At 35.5% G+C, this 23,147-nt stretch overlaps 1 protein-coding gene across 3 annotated transcripts in view; it reads left to right on the top strand.

The window, feature by feature from the left end:
• Positions 1-1,172: 1,172 nt before the first annotated feature.
• LOC125661544 (uncharacterized) overlaps positions 1,173-23,147 on the top strand; it is a 32,489-nt gene continuing 10,514 nt past the window's right edge. Inside the window, exons 1-7 of one of the 3 annotated variants that reach the window (XM_048893587.2) lie at positions 1,173-1,392; positions 7,514-7,651; positions 12,226-12,270; positions 12,954-13,001; positions 14,016-14,068; positions 20,457-20,507; positions 23,065-23,135. In XM_048893587.2, the coding sequence (XP_048749544.2) occupies positions 1,196-1,392; positions 7,514-7,651; positions 12,226-12,270; positions 12,954-13,001; positions 14,016-14,068; positions 20,457-20,507; positions 23,065-23,135 (603 nt within the window). In that variant the 5' untranslated portion in view covers positions 1,173-1,195. Of the gene's footprint in view, positions 1,393-1,416; positions 1,628-7,513; positions 7,652-12,225; positions 12,271-12,953; positions 13,002-14,015; positions 14,069-20,456; positions 20,508-23,064; positions 23,136-23,147 lie in introns of those variants that run through there. The other 2 variants (XM_048893588.2, XM_048893589.2) reach the window with 2 other exon arrangements.

The raw sequence follows: 23,147 nt of genomic DNA, 5'->3' as shown, positions 1-23,147 counted from the left end.
AATAAGTTGCATGTCAATATAAATAAGTTGCATGCTGACATAAATAAGTTGCATCTAGCATTTTGGAAGTCACATGTGGACGATATTTGATAATTTTGGAATATTTTACAAATTCTCATCTGATTGAATTTTTCTTCCATGTCAAATTCAACATCTATATTGCATGTTGACATGATAATTATCCTGCATGTCCACATATTTATCTTGCATGTAGACATAAATTATAGAAAAATAGCTTGCATACAAGGGGCAGAAATATGTCACGTACGTAGTGTAATTGTGACGAGAAATAAATTCAGTTTGCAGTTTAATTCATCAGTTTAAGCTTACAGTAATATAGTCCAGGGGCGTAGCTAAGATCGACTATTTGAGTGTGTAGGCCGAGGGTTTCGTGGACGCGCCGAGGGGTAGTCCCCTTTTGCTAAGTTTTTCAGGGGACCATCCCCGAGAAATGTTTGAAATATTATAGGATTTATTTGCGCTACTCTGAGCATCACAAAAATTACCAAGATCTTTAAACTGTTGAGTCGAAAGTTTATCAATTTTGATCGCCATAAGTTTAATAGAAATATATCATCATGCCGATCGAAGTTCAGACGGGCCGAAGGCAAGGCTTTAACGGTAACACAGCACATGCATCTTACTAATTTGGATGAGAATATTTTCATCTTCATTAGTCAAAATATGTGTATAGGCACGTGCCTTAATTTAGAGCCTAATGAAGTTTAATTATAAATATAGGCCTACGTACGCCCCTGATTACTATGAAAAAGTGGGGGTGATTGGAAACAATCATGCATCTAACATGTGAAAATAAATATTAAGCTGAATTTGCGCATTTGCATGTCACAGGTCATGCAGATTACATTTGCATTTGATTGAGCACTGCACTAGCACCTAGCTGTTTGGTTTTCCCTTGTTCTAAAAATAATTAAAATATCTAGGCCTATACAATTTAGAATAATTAATGTTTAAACATATTTTTCAACTTTTATTTTTAAATAGTTAAAAATGAATTTCGCAAGGATACATGTCTTATATTCTTAAAGCTTTATATATATATGTGTACTTTCTGCAAATTATACAAAAATGTTTGAAGATCACGTGATGTTGTGATTCGCTGAGCCTTTTCGTTTTTTTCCGACTTGACGGAAAAGGCCGAGCGATAATTTAGAAAGTAGGTCTATAAACAAATATGGCGACGCGAAAGCGTGGACGTCCCGTAGGCGGAGGTCTTACGCGTTCGATTATAAGGGAAAGAAAAAGAGAATCGGACAGGGAAAGGAGCCGCGAGAAGATTTTTATTGGTAACCACATAGACCGCTGGTGTCGGGTGAAGAGGGAGTTAAATTTCCTGTATAATTATGAGCTCGCGGGCTATCTGCTTGACAGGTCGGTCTATTATTACTTTCTATTTGTTCAGTTTTGAACGAAACTTCAATAAGATGGAGATTACTTGCTGGTGTGCATGCGTGGAAAAAGAATGTAGAGAATATTTAACTAATTCAAATTCAAGGTATGATTAAAAAGGACATAACTTTACGTGACTGAACGGAGCATCAATGAAGAGTGTGGATTTGGTTTTGTTATTGTTTTGTTTTCTTCAAGGCGAGTCCTGGCCTCATCGGTGAGCAGCATGTATCTCACAAAAATTCAATGAGTCTCCAACAAATATTATCATGAGTTCCTTTTGTACAAGAAACGGGACAGAATGTGTTTGTTTTAATTTGTTAGTTTTTCTGTCATAGGCCTAACAAAATGTGTTTGTTTTTATTTGTTTTTCTTTCGTACATATTGTAAGTGAAAGAAAAAACAAATTCAATGCAATCTCCGAATTTATCTGAATACATAGATGATTTAAATTTCCAATCTCCCTAACTCTCACAATCTCATTTAGTACCAACTGCAAAATGACAATATTATAGTTATAACATGCCCAAGTGGTTAGAGCGTTCGCCCCGCATACAGAAGGTCGGGGTTCGAATCCCGGCCTCGACAGACCTAAGTCGTTAAAACAGGTAGTGACAGCTCCATCGCCAAATGTTCGGCATCAGGTGTGAATGTCACAGGTCTTCGGAGATGACCTTAAAAACGGATGTCCACAGAGGGTGTGGCACGCTAAAGAACCCTCACTGTTCAATGACCGTAAGCACCGAGCAAATAACTAAATTTTTATTTAAAAGACCTTCACCAGTGTTGATGATGTCTCCATTTGAGTGAAAAATTCTCGAGAGATGTGTTAAACAAGATACAATCAATCAATGGAAACATGCTTGGGTATTAGTTAGATTTATGATACTCTGTTACTTCTGGTTCTAACAATAGCTACTGGGGGATGCACTATTCAGTTTTATTATACCTCAGAATGTTTTTGCTATATAAATGTTAGGTGAATAAATTTGCTATTTCTTCTGGATACAGTCCCTGAAACGTTCTACTATGTTTACACATAGATAATAAAAATAGTAAATTTTGTACTTAAATGTGCATAAATTCTAGGATTATTTCCTTGGGTCGATGTAGCTGCGACAAATGAATGACGCAAAATTTAAGTAAGAATATTTAATATTGTTAGGAGTGTTTTAAGGTGTTGACACAGGGTATACCGTCCGTATTGTTTGTTTACGTACTGCATCTATCTTGACTCCTTTCGGGGGTGTTTGTTAATTACAGGTATCCCAAACGATCGAGCTCGTAAAGTTTGAAGCCATACATGAACACCTGTAAATTCTGGATGTCACTACGCATATAGACTATAGTGTTTTCCTTTTCACATGCATTGTATATATATTATACCCATGCATTAAATGTATCTGTAAACGTAATGGTACATGCATACGCAATGTACATACAAAATTTGCTTTTGTTTGTGTATGACTGTTGCGTGTATTAATGTACAATTTGCGATAATTTCATGAAATATATATACATGTGATGTATACTCGGCACTTGTACAAAAATATATTACATTGAGTATATCCAGAACTGTAAAATATGCCGTCCGGTTTATTTCATTTTTTATTAATTGATGAAATATACATGTATTTTATTACTTGATTATGAAATAAGTAAAATCCCAGGAAAAAATCCAAAACATTCCGAGTAAATAGACCATTTTGCGTTCAGCGTGCGCTCAGCGTTCGTTCACCATTCACTTTGCGCTCTGCGTTCGCTCACTGTTCACCAAATTGCGTTCACCGTTCACTCTGCGTTCGTTCACGGTTCGCTCACCGTGTGTTCACCGTTGGCTCACCATGCGTTCACCATTTGCTCACTGTTCAAGTGGGAAAGAAGAACGTTTCAGGGACTGTAACGATAGCCGTGAAACTATTTACCGAATGCTATATTTTCCTGCGTTTTCTTTTCTGTGACATCTAAGTCTGATAACTCTATAATTAGTTTACCACTTGGATCACCTTGGTCAATTCCATCTAGGCTAATGCCGTATGTTAGTTTACTTCACTTTGGTATGTCTGACACAAGTAAAGTCTACTTCGGTATAATAAAACACTTATTTACTGACTATTCGGAAAATAGCAAATTTATTGCCAATCACTGCCTATAAATACACTTCACCTAGAGAGTATGGCACAGGGTTATTATCAAAATACAAATGAAATGTTAATATAAGAAATGTCTAGTAGTTTTTAAAGTATTTATTAATAAGATGACACACATGTACCTGAGTGTCCGCTGTATCTGTTGACTTGCAATTGTTAAAAAAAAGAATTTTTCGGTGATCTTGTAACCATTGCCTTTTTTGAAAATTGTATAACAGCACTGATATATATATATATATAGATAATAGTTACTTTTCGCAATGATCGGTAAAAGTATAGGTAAAAAATAAAAATGAAACACGAAGACGTTTAGTTTTACATTTAGCTTCTGAAGATTTGAAATGAAAGCGCTAAAGCTTTACTAAACGTCTTCGTGTTTCATTTTTATTTTTTTACCTATATATATATATATATATATAAGTTCTGATTGTAATGAAGTGAGAGGGCCCTCCATAAAATACTAGTCAACTCAGCACCACCAAGTGAAGTGAATTTGGTTTCTAGTTAATGTGACTTGGCAAATGAAAATATTTTTCTTGATTTATAGTACATTTGTATTTGTATATTACTGCCTCCTTGCACTTCATTCTTGTCGGAGATCTATCAAAGTTCAGTTTCGTACTGGTAAAGGTTGTTTTCCCCTTTTGACAAAAAACAATTTCTTTCCCCTTTCACAGGTAGATATCAGTCATTTATACACTTGCTCTTAGATTATTGTAACCAAAGAAGTGTTGCCTTACCCCTTAGACTCACACCTGCATTCTTAAAAAATCCCCTAAATATGAAATGGGCAGTGACATCTAAAAGTTGGATTAAAATCCTCGTAGCAGTTCATTGTATTGGGGCTGTTGGTATGTTTGTGAGTGTGTGTGTGATACTGAACTGGTCGACAATTCACAGTATTGGGACCGTTCGTATGTTTGTGAGTGTGTATAATACTGAGCTAGTAGACAATTTACAGTATTGGGACCGTTTGTATGTTTGTGAGTGTGTATAATACTGAGCTGGTAGACAATTTACAGTATTGGGACCGTTCGTATGTTTGTGAGTGTGTATAATACTGAGCTAGTAGACAATTTACAGTATTGGGACCGTTCGTATGTTTGTGAGTGTGTATAATACTGAGCTGGTAGACAATTCACAGTATTTTGGCTGTTCGTATGTTTGTGAGTGTGTATAATACTGAGCTAGTAGACAATTCACAGTATTTGGGCTGTTCGTATGTTTGTGAGTGTGTATAATACTGAGCTAGTAGACAATTCACAGTATTTGGGCTGTTCGTATGTTTGTGAGTGTGTATAATACTGAGCTAGTAGACAATTCACAGTATTTGGGCTGTTCGTATGTTTGTGAGTGTGTATAATACTGAGCTAGTAGACAATTCACAGTATTTGGGCTGTTCGTATGTTTGTGAGTGTGTATAATACTGAGCTAGTAGACAATTCACAGTATTTGGGCTGTTCGTATGTTTGTGAGTGTGTATAATACTGAGCTAGTAGACAATTCACAGTATTTGGGCTGTTTGTATGTTTGTGAGTGTGTATAATACTGAGCTAGTAGACAATTCACAGTATTGGGACCGTTCGTATGTTTGTGAGTGTGTATAATACTGAGCTAGTAGACAATTCACAGTATTGGGACCGTTCGTATGTTTGTGAGTGTGTATAATACTGAGCTAGTAGACAATTCACAGTATTGGGACCGTTCGTATGTTTGTGAGTGTGTATAATACTGAGCTAGTAGACAATTCACAGTATTTGGGCTGTTCGTATGTTTGTGAGTGTGTATAATACTGAGCTAGTAGACAATTCACAGTATTGGGGCTGTTCGTATGTTTGTGAGTGTGTATAATACTGAGCTAGTAGACAATTCACAGTATTTGGGCTGTTCGTATGTTTGTGAGTGTGTATAATACTGAGCTAGTAGACAATTCACAGTATTTGGGCTGTTCGTATGTTTGTGAGTGTGTATAATACTGAGCTAGTAGACAATTTACAGTATTGGGGCTGTTCGTATGTTTGTGAGTGTGTGTAATACTGAGCTGGTAGACAATTCACAGTATTGGGGCTGTTCGTGTGTTTGTGAGTGTGTGTGATACTGAGCTGGTAGACGATTCACAGTATTTGGGCTGTTCGTATGTTTGTGAGTGTGTGTGATACTGAGCTGGTAGACGATTCACAGTATTTGGGCTGTTCGTATGTTTGTGAGTGTGTGTGATACTGAGCTGGTAGACGATTCACAGTATTTGGGCTGTTCGTATGTTTGTGAGTGTGTATAATACTGAGCTAGTAGACAATTCACAGTATTGGGGCTGTTCGTATGTTTGTGAGTGTGTATAATACTGAGCTAGTAGACGATTCACAGTATTGGGGCTGTTCGTATGTTTGTGAGTGTGTATAATACTGAGCTAGTAGACGATTCACAGTATTGGGGCTGTTCGTATGTTTGTGAGTGTGTATAATACTGAGCTAGTAGACAATTCACAGTATTGGGGTTGTTCGTATGTTTGTGAGTGTGTATAATACTGAGCTAGTAGACAATTCACAGTATTGGGGTTGTTCGTATGTTTGTGATACTGAACTGGGAGACATTGTACATACTTTTTTGCTCAATTGATTTCATCCTTCACATGTTGCTTTGTTTAAAGTCATGGTCACTACGGACTTCATTTTGTAGATCAGGGAAATTTTGTAGATCCTTTACAGGTAACATTTTTTTTCCATAGTTCACATGCAGTTTTGTTATCAAAAGAGGAAGAACCCTAGATTGATTTTGGGGTTAAAAGTTCAAAGGTCAAGGTCACTACGACTTTGGGGTTGAAAGTTCAAAAGGTCACTATAAGACTTCAGAGATGAAGCTTGTAGACTCTCATTGTGAAGGGACATGCCCCGTATTGTTCAGTGTTGTGGTTTTCTGTCATTAATGAAATAAGAAAGGAAGATGAAAGTCACATAATTTAAACACAATAAAACATTGAAGTTAAGTTGATAAAATTTTTGCTGGAAAATAGTTAAATATTCTTAAGGAAATTGTTAATTTTGTTGGGAAAATTAAAAATTTTTTTTTTTTCAAGTTTTGATGCAATATGTTATGTGTTGATAGTGTGTTTTAAAAAGTTAATTAATCTTGCATAAAGAAGCGCAGTTATAGATTTTGACTATGATGTATGGGCAGCCTAAAATAAGCTATGCCTGTTACACAATCCCATTCACTGTGTAATTCAAATGAATGTATAAACTAGTTTATTCTGCAGTATTGTTTTAACATACACTTTTCATTGCTGGTATTGGCAGTGTGGGATTATTGAAGCCCGCATGTGGACTGAACTCTTCATTACCATCCTCATAAGGGTGATAGCCTTACCTTGTTTATTGGAAATACACCATTCTAGCCACCATGCTGTTTTACTGATTTAATCAGTGGATACATAGTACAGTGAAAACTGCCTAATCCGACACCTGTGCAATCTGTTTTACTGGGCATTCTGACCCTTATTTCATATTTTCATTGTTTTTACATCGTTTATTCCAACACACTGAGTGTGTATTCTGACCAAAAAAAAAAACCAATTGTCTCCCAGTGCATGTCAGATTACTAGACAGGTTTTCCTCTACAATGCACTTTGATTTAACAATTTAATTCAACCTTATTAATCACTCAAAGTTTTTCTCTATAGGATCAGCTGATATAGATTAAAAAAAAACACAACAAAAATGTTACCTGTAGAAAGGAATTGTCATAAACACACACACACACAATAAAACAGTTGCTAGTCGACCAGATAGTGGTGCTGAATTCTGTAAGTGGTGAGTTAAATGAGTGCTGAATTCGCTTCATTGTGTTGAGTTTTATTGGGTACTGGCTGAGTTGACTTGTACTGGTCTGCCTGAAAGGTGTTATTTTGATGTTTGTGTAAGTGTTATTGTAATCATGGTAATATGTTTGTATCTCAGGTATGAGCATGATGTGCGATGGCAAAAGACCACACAGGTGGCGCCCTCTACGCCACCGCCTGACCAGTCTCATCTCGGGAAGAGGGTAGAGCCAGCATCGGAATTCTCATCCATGGAATTCGAAAGACATGCGACATTGTATGTTACTGATTTAGCAACACAATATTGATTGAGACTGATTGCTTTAAATTTTTTTTAGTCACCTGAGTCACTCAGGTGACCCATCACTATTGGTCTGTGTCGATTAACAATTGAACATCAATTTCTTCTTGATAACCACCTTTTCAATACTTTTCAAGTTTTGTATGAAACATCTTTTGGACAAGGGAGACATAGATTGTAAATTTTAGGATTCCTGCACCCACAGGTTCTTAAAGATGGGGCAAAGACTGTCAAAAATTGACCGATTTTCAAATATTTTCTTCTCTTTATCTGAAAAACTAAATGCATAGTCATGTAGAGCAGAAAGGCCTCTACAAAATTTGTAAATTTCATGATTCCTGGGGAAGAGATTCTTACTCTAGGGTGGGGCCAGTTGTAAAACAATTAGATAATGCCTTTATTGTTATTGGTAGTAAATTTAATCTAAATGGATATTTAGAAAGAACAGGTTACCCATTAGGCCAATTCAACTTAATTGATAGATTATCATCCCCGTCCGCCCCTCAAAAATGGACCCGCCCCGAATTTTTTTATTTTGCAAAACTTGCGATTTCCGGAAAGTGTTCATGTCCAACTCCAGTATTTACACTTCTTGTTTACATTTCCAGTAAAACAACGTGAAAAGCCACGTGAAGAAAACAGATGCATGGTTTTCTTAATTTCTTTCGTTCTTACGGGCATAAATCTTTGTGTTTGAAATTAAGGAATTCTTCTGTGGAATAAGGATAGATATATCCATCTGACATTAAATGATGCACTTCTGTTGACAAAAATTCGTTTGTCATTAATATTTTTCTCAGAAAATAAAAATTAGAAAATAAAATCCTCCCACTCGCCCCATACTTTTTGGTGACCCTGGATGATAATATACTAATTAAGTTGAATTGGCCTTACCAAAATTGTAAATTCCAGGGGGTAGGGGTTTTGGTATCAGGGTCAAAATGGTCAAAGTGATTAAATACTTTTATCATTTGAAAGAATTCTTCAATTTTACTCCTACTGTATAAAAATAGGAAAAGCAGAATGGGATGTACCAAAATTTTGAATTTCCTAACCCCAGATTTCAGACTCTAGGATGGGTCTAGAATAGTCATGTAGTGTCCATATATGAAATAGTGATTTCAACAGTATTTTAGTCATGTATTTATATAGAAAATACATACATAATTAAGATTTGGCAGCAGACACAATGCCTGTATAAGCCCTTTCCATATGAAATATACGATATAAGCAGAATTTTTAGGAAGGATTTAATTTCGTCGTGATTAGCGAGAGTATGAGGTCACTAAAATTTAATATCGCTAACAATTTATTCCATATTGGAGGTCATAGTTATCTTTCCTGGATTAAAGTCGCTAAAATTAGCTCTCGCGAAATGTACATACCCATTTTTGATGGGAAAATTGCTTAATTTGTGTCTGGCTAAAAATTGCTTTTATACGGTATGATAGTATATAAAATCTTTCATCAGTTGAGCACTTTATGGGAGCAGTAGTGTTTTTGAAAAGAACACATCTTGTTTTATACTGTTGCTGAATAGTAAACTTGTAGATTTTTAATTTTTTTGGGGTAAATGTCTTGTGTATTTGTAATTAATTATTTAGAATGTTGATATGACTCGCATCATGTCCTAGGAGGTCATGAGTACTGAGCCCCACTCGTGCCATGGCCGCATCAAACGTGAGATGTAAACTTAACTAGTGATATCTCCTTTGCCGAACACTTGGCCAGACCTGGTTTTCTTCCGCTTTTTAGCGGAATTCCACTCTTTAAATTTGTGAAGTCTGCATATAAATTTGTATTCCGCTTTTTAAAAATAGATAAAGATAACCGTTTTTGTCCGGTGAATCTATTTTAGATCCCTTTTATACTATCTTTCTTCATTGGACGTAACACGCAATTTCATTGGTTCTTGGAAGCTAGTAGTGTATTGTTTAACCAATCGTTGGTAATTTAACTGAGAATGTTGGTCGCGGTAAAAATCTAATGGATGTCAAAATTTTACAACATGGGTTGGAGAATAAAAGTGTTCAAAAAGTCAATAAAGGTATCAAAACACCATGGAGATGGGAATGGTTGGAGAAAAGGTGAACGATGATTAATGTTAGCGGGAAGGGCTTTTGCCAATCATGCCATGAAGAAATCAATTACTCGTCACGTAGATGGTTGGTACTGAAACAGTACATCAACAAGACAATTGCATGAAATCTGGTAGAGCCAATCAAAGCTTTTCTGGTAACTACAAAATAATATAAATCCATTGATTTACGATAACAATTAACAGGGATTTATCAGTACCTTCTTGCGGGAACCGAAATTCGTCTCCCTAATATTTTTTTTATAGTCTTACCTCCCCTAAGTGTACAGTACCTTTCATGAGAAAACAAAGTAAAACTGTCATATCATCCATAATTCCCCCTTATTCACCTTATTTAGCAATACTTCATGATTAATATGTTATAAAGGGACTATGTAAAAATCTGCCAACTTTTATAACCCGAATTTTCTTAATTTCCTCTGTTATGGTAATTGCTATGAAGATAGCTCATGATATCATTTTTATGCCCCCCTTTGAAAAAGAGGGGGCATATTGTTTTGCACCTGTCGGTCGGTCGGTCGGTCTGTCGGTCGGTCGGTCGGTCTGTAGACCATGTGTTGTCCGCTCAATATCTTGAGAACCATTCACTTGATCATAATGATATTTCATATGTGGGTTAGTTATGAGTAGAAGAGGATCCCTATTGTTTTTCAGGTCAAAAGGTCAAAGGTCAAGGGTCAATCTACTCTCGACATAGGAATATAATGTCCGCTCAATATCTTGAGAACCCTTTGCTTGAAAGACATCAAACTTGGCACACTGGTACATCCTAAGGAGTAGATGACCCCTATTGATTTTGAGGTCATATGGTCAAAGGTCAAGGGTCAAACTGGGCATAGGAATATACTGACCATTCAATATCTAGAGAACCCTCTGCTTGACAGACATCAAACTTGGTATGCCAGTACATCTTCAGAAGAAGATGACCCCCATCGATTTTTAGGTCACATGGTCAAAGGTCAAGGGTCAAACTGGACATAGGAATATACTGTCCGTTAAATATCTCGAGAACCCTTTGCTTGACAGACATCAAACTTGATACACTGGTACATCTTCAAGAGAAGATGACCCCTATTGATTTTGAGGTCACATGGTCAAAGGTCAAGGGTCAAACTTGACATGGGAATATACTGTCTGCTCAGTATCTTGAGAACCCTTTTCTTGACAGACATGAAACTTGGTACACTGGTACATCTTCAAAAGAAGATGACACCTATTGATTTTGAGGTTGCGTGGTCAAAGGTCAAGGGTTAAACTGTACATAGGAATATACTGTCCGCTCAATATCTTGAGAACCCTTTGCTTGACAGACATCAAACTTGGTACACTGGTACATCTTCAGGAGAAGATGACTACTAATTATTTTAAGGTCACATGGTCAAAAGTCAAGGGTCAAATTGGACATAGGAATATACTGTCCGTTCAATATCTTGAGAACCCTTTGCTTGACAGACATCAAACTTGGTACACTGGTACATCTTCAGGAGTTGATGACCCCTATTGAGTTTTAGGTCACATGGTCAATCCACTCTTGACATAGGAAGACATTGTCTGCTCAATATTTTGAATTGATGATACGACTCTCAATTAAATGATGTGTGTGTGTATAACCCTTTTCAATTTTGCACCATGGGGGGCATATGTGTTTTACAAACATCTCTTGTTACTTTCTCAGTTAACTTATGAGTTATCTAAACCAAGAGGAAGGCTAAGAAACTATGACAAAGCTTCAAAAAAGGCTAGACTGACTCACATCAAACATGTCAGATCATTGTACTGACAGTAGCTGAAATTAGGAAACAAAATAGAAAGTGAATTAGGAATTGGAATGCTGCAAGAATTAATACAGTCACGCATATTTCTAAATGCATGTAAATTGTTGTGTCTATGTAATAAGGTAATACTATGTTGATTAAAATCCCCGTTTACATTGATACATGAATCCATATTAATTATTATTGCTGTAATAATCTAGCGGTAAAGAAAACATAAGAATTAAGGAAGTATATGTATAAACATAAAAGTTTTGTATAAGAAATAGACAATTTGAAAGTGAAAAAAAAGTGCCAGGAAATGCTCAGAACGCAGGATTTTGGACCATTTACCCCAAAGCTTCTGGGGGCCTGGGCCCCCAGACCCCCGGCCTATTACAGGTGATCTTTAAATCAACTTCTTTTATTTCCTTCTGCTTGGCATTAATTTATGAATTTTTCGGATTTTAACCTTAGAAACGGAGGTCCTGTGTTGCGTCAGGCATTGGCAGATTAAAGAACACTCATTGCGACAGCCTTGATTAATAAGCGTGTGTCTAGATCTGTGGTACTTCACCTATAACTTAATGCAAGTGAAATATTCTGGGAGGGATGTATGGACAAACAAATCGTGCTAGACATATTGCACAAATGATCCTGTACATAGTTATCCCAGAATGACTGTCATCCTTCTCTTTTAGTGTAAAGACGGAAGTGGAAGACTTTGACCCAGGTCCACCCAGCAGGTATGTGTCGTGGTTTAAGGAGGAAGGCAACAAGAGATATATGATATAGATGAAAAGTAGAGGATATGTTTAACAATATTTTGAAATTGAAAACTTTAGATTTTACTTTATTTAGAAGTAAAATGCAGTTTTAGTACTAACTTAAGTAGTAATCTGGCCTGAAGGTTATAAAACTTTCTTGAGGACGTTTTCATATTCAAACTTAAACTCCATGCTCTAAATCGTACTCATACTCAAAAGTGAAGGTTATAAAACTTCTCTTAAAATCATTCTCACTCTCAAATGGAGTACATGTGCAATATTTTTTGAGTATGCTTTGGAACTTGCTCAGAGTATACTCAAAACAAACATGGCTGAGTTTGAGTGTGAGTACGGTTACCCTATAAGTTTTATAACCTTCAGGCCTGCTGAAAAAAAAATTAAAACCCCTGCTGGACTTGAACCTGCAATCTATAGATCAGCAGTCGATGTGTTGACTGACTGAGCTACGCAGCTAGACAATTAAAAACATGTATATGAATGGAATAAACAAATATTGTTGATATTTATATTTCCATTCATGTTTTCAAATGAAGTCAGCCATTACGATGCTGTAGTATATACCTCCTTAAAGCTAAGTCTTATATGTACATTGATGAAAAGTGGTTAATTTAAGCTATAAGCTTCATCTTTATTCATTTCAGCAAAAAGGCTAAAGAGGCAGAGCATTCACCATCGGAGGAACCTTTTGAGTCAGTATACATGTATTTTAGAAGTGTTTCATGTTGGGAAATATTGTACCTATAAAGAAGACAATTTGTAAACGAAGTTTAGGGTGGATTAGCGGGTTATATAGGAATCCATTGTCTGTTTGTCCGTGGCATTGTGTCTGGGCCATAAATTCGTAATATGCAAGCACTGGATGCTTGTCTTTTGATTTTTAAAGAAAAACTTTAAGAAAGAGTCTCGAGAGGGACGTTAATCAATACACAATCAATCAAAAATTGCTAAAGACCTTTGGCATATTTTTAGTAATTTTCTGAGAAAGAGATCGTCAGATTGGTCAAATTGGCAAGGATTTTTTCCAAGTATTCTAGCTACATTTGGATTTCTAGAGTCGGAAGTATTTGTTTCATGATTTCTGCATTGCCCTAATTTTAAAATCGAGACAGGCTACGACAAACAAGTTGATGTTACAGGGGTTTCAACAGTCTCGTTTACAGTATTTTTTAAGGTCTGTGATCATTATAATTATACCCCATGCAACAAAGTTGCAAAGGGAATAAATTAAATGTATTTGACCTGACTGTCAATTCCTTTGTTTGTCAGCGCAACTCTTTTAAGACCGCTCAACAGAATTTCATGAAACTTTGTAGTTAATAAGGACACACTGTGTAGATGAGCATATGATGAAATTCGGATTCGATAATTTTTCTGGGAGTTATGCTACTATGGAACTTAGAATTTTGAGCCCGTCTGCCCTGTTCTTGCAGTATTGCATAGAATTATCATTCATTATGTGAGGCGTTGTCAAGCAATGTTGGAGCGTGGGGTATGTGAGCTAGCTCACCTCTGCTTTCTTTCATTATCTTTTCTGCAAATACTACCTGACATTAGGTTGATTGCTGTCCGACGTGTTTCACAACGAATATTAAGCTGTTCTTTACCATACTAATTTTGACTATGCCCAAACTAAATACTACTAATCCAGTGTCAGAGTACTCAATTAACTGACTGACAATAAATTCCTGAGTTTTGTGTTGCAGGTCCAATGTCGGTACAGAAGAATCGGAAGTGGTGAGGATAAAAGAGGAAACGGGTAAATTTTATGGCTTTGTAAACAAGGCTGAAACATTGCATACTGCAGCAATAGGTATTTTTATACCCCCCGAATGAAGTTCTGGGGGGTATATAGGAATCACTCTGTCTGTCTGTCCATCCGTCCTTCTGTCCATCTGTCTGTGCATATTTGTGTCCGGGCCATAACTTCTTTGTTCTTTGACTTAGGCATACCATATTTGGCACACAAGTAGATCACCATGAGACGATGTGTCGTGTACCTTCATGACCTCTATATGACCTTGACCCTTACCCTCAAGGTAAAAATTAAGGTTTTTTACAATGGATTCGTGTACGGGCCATAACTTCGTTCTTTGACATAGGCATACCATATTTGACACATGAGTGTATCACCATGAGATGATGTGTCATGTATCTTCATGACCTCTATATGACCTTGACCTCAAGGTCAAAATTAAAGGTTTTTACAATGGATTCGTGTCAGGGCCATGACTTCTTTGTTCTTTGACATAGGGCATATCATATTTGACACCATGAGACGAAGTGTCGAGTACCTTCATGACCTCTATATGACCTTGAACTTTGACCTCAAGGTCAAAATTGATTATAGGGTTTTGACATAGTCATACCATAAGACATGGGTGTATCACCATGAGACTATGTGTGATGTACATTCATGACCTCTTTATGACCTTGACCTTTGATCTCAAGGTCAAAATTATAGGTTTATGCCATGGATTTGTGTTCGGACTATATCTTCCATTTTCTTCTACAAAAGCATACCATATTTTGACACTCAGGAAAGAGGTAATTTATACCTATTAACAACACCCATTGGGAGATTAGGGTAAGCGGGGGGTATTCTTAGTGAGCATTGCTCACAGTACATCTTGTTTGTATTGGGGGGTGGGGGAGGGGGTAAAATAACAATGAAAGGACGGGTTACTACATTTTACAGTGTGGCCATTATTCCTCATACTTGTGTCCTATTATATACAGGATTTTAATGAATTAGGTTAAAGGTCAAGTGTAATAAAATTAGATTGAAAATAAAGTTTATAATTCATTGAAACCCCTTTTGAAAAGTTAATTGATGTGTTTATTATTTTTTTTAAATCCAGGTGAATGCACAAAATACCTATTTCAAAATCGTTGTTTATAGAAACGAATGAAGGAATTGTTGCCCTTTCTTATTACGCCATTTGAGACAATTGTAGTTGTTTACGCCTGTATATCATCGTTTTAATTTCTGTGAGAAAATGCCAGTTTTAGCAACACTGTGGATAGTGACGGTGAAATACCGTAGATACCCTTGAGTTTAGGGATTCAACCTTTTATGTTTGTACCTGCTCCCGGCGTTTCGAAACCATCAGATAGTAATATTTATATGATATATACATGTATATGTTCGACAAATATCTCATCGGAATCTCAGTTCAAAATTATTTACCAGGCCAGTCCATAGAAAATGGGAATGATATTGGAAAAAAAATGTTCTATCAAAAGATAACCTTGGTATTTTACACAATCTAGGCTAATCAAAATCAGACTTCATAGATACTCGCCGTATACTCTATTGTAGCGATTGTGAGCGTACTTTAGGATCTGATTTTAACTAGATTGACTCTCACAATTGTATTTTTTATGGGATATACTAGTATGAGATTGATCAGATTCAGATTCAAATGTGTTTCGCTAGATGTGTATCTAATTGAAAAATGCCTTTTTGAAAAAAGAACAACAAAAGACAAAAGAAAAAAAACAACTTATTGTGCACGTTATTTGTAACCCCCCCTTTTTTAAACATCTACATGTAGATACAATATCATGAAATGTAAATTAGGCCTATTAGTACATGTAATTTATTCACAACACACGTCAAATGCAAAGTTGAAATATTATGGCACAAAGTTAACGAGTAGAAGCATTTTGAGGTGTGAAATTTTGCCTTAATGATTCGTGATATATTAATTACTTAAAAGCATATTAGGAAAAGAATGAACTTGTACTTGTTTGCACAATGAACTTGGAAAAAAAGCTTTGGAAATTGGACTGACCTCGCAATAAATAAGGTTTTATCAAAATGGGTTTTTTAAATTGAATTCGTTTCCATATTTAGTATATTTTATTTTTTCAAATATAATAGTGAAGAAATGAAATGATGAGTCCCTTATAAATATAGTATGAGTACGACAATATTCAAATTCAAAGATATTTCATCTGATAAATCAGTTCGAAGTAGGTAATGGGTGACATTAATTTTTATGTGCAATCACAAACCCAATGAATACAATGTCGCATTTAAGCATTCAGTGTTGGATGTAGAGATGGATGGATTGCATCCCCCGTTTTGGGTTGAACTTTTTATAATTGAAATACATCCCTCCACTTGTTTTGTAGGATGCCCAGTTAATATCACTTTGCACTTTGTTTGGAGTCAAACAGGATGATGCGTCAGGATTGATGGGAACCTGATCCTCGTTAATTATAAAGTGTCGCTCACTGATCCTCATGGCTTGTCACAAATCTCAGTGTCTCTTTTCAGTTTCAGTGTCCAAATTCTTCGAAATTTAGGGTCTTTTAGGAAAAGAAACATACTTAATCCCTGTATAATAGTGAAGAAATGAAATGATTTCACATTACAGTTTAAAGCAGCGCGTAGTACCATAAATGCAGGACTATTCTATGTAAACACTATAAAAGCCTATCAATGCAATCGTAAGTTGTCTCAGATGACGTCATAAGCTACGAGCGATAACTCACGTCACAACACATTTATCGATCGCTCAGGTAAAAGTTTGATAGCGCCGTGTAATTCACGCCAAGTGATTTTTATCAAAATTGCCATGGAAATTAATCCATAAGTGTACAACAGACATTTTTCTGTATAAAACTCAAGTTTTAGGAAAATCACCGTACTTGACTGTTAATGTTTTTATCAAGAAATAAAACACACTGAAATGATGTAAGTTAATTTTTGACAAAACAACGTTTAAGGTAAGGTTTGCGACATTTTGACATGTAGCGAACAAAGTCATGTTGCATATCAGTATGTTCAGTAGGAATTTATCTTTTAAAAATTAGCTTTTTTAGAAAAATTGCCCGTGTTGTTTTTTGACCAGATGGGCTTATTTTTGTGATGTTTTACATTTTCGGGATCTTTGTACAAAAGGAAATACTAGTGGTATAAAAACTACACCAGGCAAACTTATGGAGTAAAAAGCTGGCGGAATTTTTAAAAAGGGTATTATTTATACTATTATACTAACTGGTAGAAAAAAATGTTATTTTAAAACACAAAAAATAGCACTTTTTATATCTTGAGTAAAATTTAAATCGGTTGCCATGGCAACAAAAAATGTATATTGAGCAGCTTTACAAGGTCTACGTCAGAGAAATTTCACTTCAAACATAATATTTTTACCATAAACATGTAAGAAAGCACATAGAATTACTACCCACTGGGCTTTGTTTCCATGGTAACAGATTAAAAAGAATTATTTCATTTATGCGATTTGTCACTTTGTTTGATATTTGTACAACTTATGAAGAGTGCATTGAGCATTTTCATGAATAAGGTACAATTCCAGCCCAAAAATGATAAAAGATATTTATATTTGATTGTCAAGTATTGTAGTATCACATTTGAATTAAGATGTTGAGGTTTTTTTTCTGAATACAATACAATATTTTCAATATCCCGGCGAGTTTTCCACGATCCTGTTTCGTCATAAATTCATTGTTACATTAGCTCGAACCTGTCTTATATACTACATCTTTGAAATAATTTCCCTTTCCTTGTTCCATTGCTTGATGTTTGTTTACATAGTTGAACTTACAACTGTAACCTTCGCGACAATATAAAGCCCGGTCAGTGGTGGATCGGGGGGGGGGGGGGGGGGGGGGGGGGTAACGTAAAGTTAGTGAAAATGATACTAATGAATCTGTTTTATGTCGACGTTATGCAGGTGTTCCTTAGTCAAAATTAAGACTAAGTTAAGATATGCTAGAGAAGACCCCCCCCCCCCCCCTCTTTTTTTTAAAAAAATTCTTACATGGTCATATCAGTCGCGTTTTCTATATTTCAAAGTTCATGCGGTAAATCGCTCTATCAGCGCAAGTAGGTGTCATAGCATTGAGATAAAAAGTGGATGTAATTAGAGAGCATTGTCAGATTTATTTTAAAAAATGCTTGGGAATAAAAATTCCTAGCATCGTTAATGTCTAACCTTGTCTTTGAGGATACTATTCACAAACAATGATTGATTATGACAGCATGAAAATAAGTCCTACTTTCCCTAGCAAGATTCGCAGAGATTACATGGTCACAGCATAATTTTAATGGAAATTAACCGTAGCGCATACTACATATGTATATATAAAAATTGTAGACTTTTATAATATCAAAGAAAATAATCGATAAATGATCATTTGAGAAACATTAATATTATTTTGTCATAGAGAGTTACACATACGCCGCTTGACACTTGACAGCGGTAGTAGATAACAAGTAAATATTATGTCATTTTCCCTCTATAATCTATGACGTGACACATTTTTTCATTATGACGTCATAAAGCATGAGGGGCATTGAGGTATATCAAGAGTTATCTCCCTGTTGTTGCAAACCTTACCTTAAATGTAATTCTATGAAGATATAAATTTTCAGTTTTTAAAACATCTGCTTGGACAGAAAACAATACCTAAATATTAAAACAGAAATGAAAAAAAAAACAACAATAATTTTTGTTATGTTTTTTGGGCCACATTTAAAAATATGTTTGTTTCCCCTCTCCCGACCCTAAATTTCAGAGGAAGGTCGGTAGGTAGGTAAAAAGTTTTTTTTTTTTTAGCTAGCAGAATTTTATTTATTATGAAATTCCCATAACCATTAACAATGCCCGATACCAAACGTCGTGAAGCACATCATCCATGTTTCCTCATCAAACTCGTATAGTCAGTTCTCGCGTAAATTCTGCTTTGATTGCCACGTTTTGCAATTAGGGAAGGTGTCGATATTTCGGACAGTACTTCATGTATTTTGGAAATGCTCATTATCTAACCACTAAACATAGGCATTGGACTACATGTATACATATTGGTTGATTCGACGAACATTGGGTTTCATCAGAATTTTCTCTGCTATTTATGCCACATACTAACACTTAAATAAAGTTAGGGAGAATGTTGCAACTATGGACAATGGTGTTAGTTTTGGACACATGGTGTTATAAAATTGGTAAACTCGGTTGCTGTCTTTTATTTATGGTTCACTGACATTTTATGCTTTTGTTTTTTGCACATTATCTTAATTTGTATATGATAGTGATTTTGATTATATTTTTAAATGATATCGGTAGATCTAGTTTACCAGAAAACGTTTCAACGGGACTTGATTTTGCCGATCAAACAAAATGGATGCTGACATCAACCAATCAGAGCTGAGTTACACATGTGCATATAATTAGGTGTTTTCCAGTTTGTAAATATAGCATTAGTTCAGAAATAAGTTAAATTGAGAATGCTTCTGATTGACTGTCAAAAATATCGCATCCGTCCGAAATATCAACACTTTCCCCTACTGAAGAACACAACTTGCACACTGGATGCCCCGAATTCTCTTGTTTCCTCGCTCCTCGTATAGACAACATTTCTCCATCTCGATCTTGCAGATCACTAGTCCGAATTGCGAGCCGAATTCAATGTTAAACTCACTTGTAACTAATCAATAAAACAATCATGATTCTTGTACTTATTAATATCGATTAAAAGAAAATATCAATCCAAAATTCGATATTAAACAGAAACCAACAGTTGTAGTCAACCGAATTTTCACTGCCATTTGAGCAAACGAGTCTCGTGACTCAAAACAAAGCTCGACAGTTTGATAAAATGTTTTCAAGAGACTGTTTATGTGATGAAAGAACCCATAAAATCGATATTAGTAAGTACAAGAAGAATCATTTTATTGATTAGTTATGAGCTTAAAATTGAATTCGGCTTGTAAGTATTTGAAATCAGCCAGAGAATGCCGCCTCCAGCTGGAGGCGGCGAAATTTCTAGATTTTGGACCAGAACACCTCCTGTATTCGTATTATTATTTTTTAATTTTGGATCGAAACCAAAGAAGATATAGAAAATTTTTGTCATTATAAAATACTGATCTGCACCAGAAACGACCTTGAAATTTTCTTAAAATTAAATAAAAAAACTTCACCAGAATGGCGTAATAAAAACTTATGGATCGGTGTGAATTTTCAGACTCGGTCGGGCGAGGGGAAACAAACAATATTTTTATTTTGGCCTTGGTTGTAGCATTAACCTGGTTGGTAAGAGTGTAAAATTTTTTTAATTAAAAGAACACAATGAGTCAGACCGGTAATTCTCTGTTGTTGTTTTGATTTCAGAATCCCTGACGTCGGACCATGAATCCCAAGATGTGTCTTTGCATTTAGAAGGTATGATTAGTTTTAAATTCATTCTTCAAATTATATTTCAGTCTTGGGTCGACAGACAGATGCTGAAGGTCGATCACTGAATACACTATATCTAACCAACATCATTGCAATTTAAAATACAATATACAAATTTTTATGCCTATGAGATTGATTATTGAATAATAATGTCTACCCTCTCCTCCAGGTATACATGGTCTACATATAATGATACCCTTAAAATAAATAGGGGGAGTGTGTAGCCAGGGGATATATATAACTGTTTTTTGCAGTACTCGCAGAATGCATTTTAATGTGAAAATTCCGATTCACATACCAAAGCTCAATGCAAGAAATTAAATACAGGTTTCAAACTCTTACCTTCCAAAGTCAGCCGTGCTATGATTGGCTAAATTAGTCCCATTAATACTTATTTTGTTGGGTCACCAGAACCAATGTCGGAAAGTACAGCAGACCAACAATACAAAATCTTTTTATGAAAGAAATGAAATACAAATACGGAGTAAAATAAAAATCAAGGGTACGTATTTTTGTTACTTTGTTGTTGGTTTATAGTAGATCTGTCTGGTCTAACTGCAATAATGTAGCCCTCTCCCAATTTTTTTTTTGGGGGAGAGTCGGTATAAAAAAAAATCGGATAGGACTACATTATTGCAGCTAGTCAGGTCTGTAGAAGTTGTGATGGACCAGTTGTCTATAGTACAAGAGAGTATGTTTTACACAGTGCAGATAGTGACCCTCAATGCTATTTTGTTGGGGTGAAACAGTATGCCTCATTCATGATGTGATACATATTGCGGCAATACTTATGCCATGATTCAATATTTTCAATACAATACATTTTACAGAAAAAAAACCCAACAATTACTTTGAAGAAAAATTTAATTAGGAGTAAGAAGATACAATCAATTTTATACCCAATTTTGAAAATAAAACATATCAAACGGAAGATCGAGGCAATGAATCGAACATTGAATTGAGCTTTTATTAGCTCTTCTGAGCCGAAGTCTCAAAGAGCTAATCATATGTCTGATGTGCGGTGTGCATCAACTTTTTGGAAAAAGGGTTATATCTCAAGAACCCCTTGGCCAATTTTTGTCAAATTTGTCAAAGGGTATCCTTGGCCCAAGGGCTTTCATTTTTACTAAAACAAGGGTTGTGACCCTTTAACAAGGGGAGATAATAAGGAAAATGCAAACAAATGTAGTGGTTGCTAAAAAATCTTCTTCTCAAGAACCACTGGGCAAATTATCACCAAACTTATGCATAAGGATGAGGATAGGTTGTAGATAAAAAAAATTGTTCAAGGCATCATCCTGGGGCAAAGGGTGTGGTCTCAAGGTCACTTCAAAGTTGACCTTAAATTTTGTTTTGTTAAAACTTTGATATTTTGCTTAGTATAAGGACTAGGATCAAATTTTGTCAGTTGATGCATCTTAGGACCTAATATCATTTTGTCTCAAAAGTAGGTCATGGTGACCTACTTTTTGAATTTCGCAGGTAATTATTATTAAATGGATTTTGATGCATATCTTGGACACTTTTGAGCCTATGATCATCAAAAGTTGTCAGTTGATGGATCATGGGACCTTGAAGTGCGTCATGTGAAAAGTACGTCACCATGACCTACTTTCTGAATTTTATGGCTAATCATTTATGAATATATTTTAGGTACTGTGACCTACTTTTGGAATTTGACATTTATATCTGAATATTTCAGATACTATTTGACTTCAATTATCAAAGTTTGTCAGTTGATGCATCTTGAGTCTTTGGAGTGTGTCGACCAAAAAGTAGGTCAATTTGGCCTTCTTTTGGAATTTGACAGCTATATTTGAATACTATTTGACTTGTCAGTTGATGCATCTTGAGTCTTCAATGTGCCAACCAAAAGTAGGTCACCATGACCTACTTTTGGACAGTTACATTTAAATTTTCAGGTACTATTTGACTTAACATCATCAAACTTTGTTAATTGATGAATCTTGGTTAGTGAGAATTTTTGCCTGTTCTACAATGTATCAGAAGAGCGATTCTAGGCCCATGGGCCTCTTGTATTGAACAGTATTGATATTTTAGTGAATCATTTCATCCCTACTATTTCATTAGATGTTAGCATAGTGTTTGTTAGCAGATCCCACTTGCGATGTTGTTAAAAGTCGGGGTACAGTGAAACACAGTTACAGCAAGCACACTTATAATGAATTCATGTTTACAGCGAAGTAATTTTCATAAAATTTAAAGCATATTATGAACGTAGCGGATATAACAAAATATGTTTACACTGATCAAAATTATTCATCCCGAGCACTTCGCTAAAAGTATAGTATGTTAGCAGTTCTAACTCGTGATGTCGTTAGATGTCCGTGTAGTTTGTTAGCAGTTCTAACTCTTGATGTCGTTAGATGTCCGTGTAGTTTGTTAGCAGTTCTAACTCGTGATGTCGTAAGATGTCCGTGTAGTTTGTTAGCAGATCTGACTTAAATTTATTGAGACCAGTTTCATTTCATTGTAATTATTTGGGTATGAATTATGTACTTGATATCATTTTTATTGACAGTGGAAGATGGAGCTGAGTCCATTGATGATGATAGCAGTGGAGAGAGTGATTCAGATACAGAAAGTGGAGAGGTGAGGAAAAGT

Source organism: Ostrea edulis, chromosome 8, assembly GCF_947568905.1.
Source record: "Ostrea edulis chromosome 8, xbOstEdul1.1, whole genome shotgun sequence".
Classification (NCBI taxonomy): Eukaryota; Metazoa; Mollusca; class Bivalvia; order Ostreida; family Ostreidae; genus Ostrea; species Ostrea edulis.
Note: the sequence above shows the minus strand (reverse complement) of the source record. Positions and strands in the feature narration are given on the sequence as shown.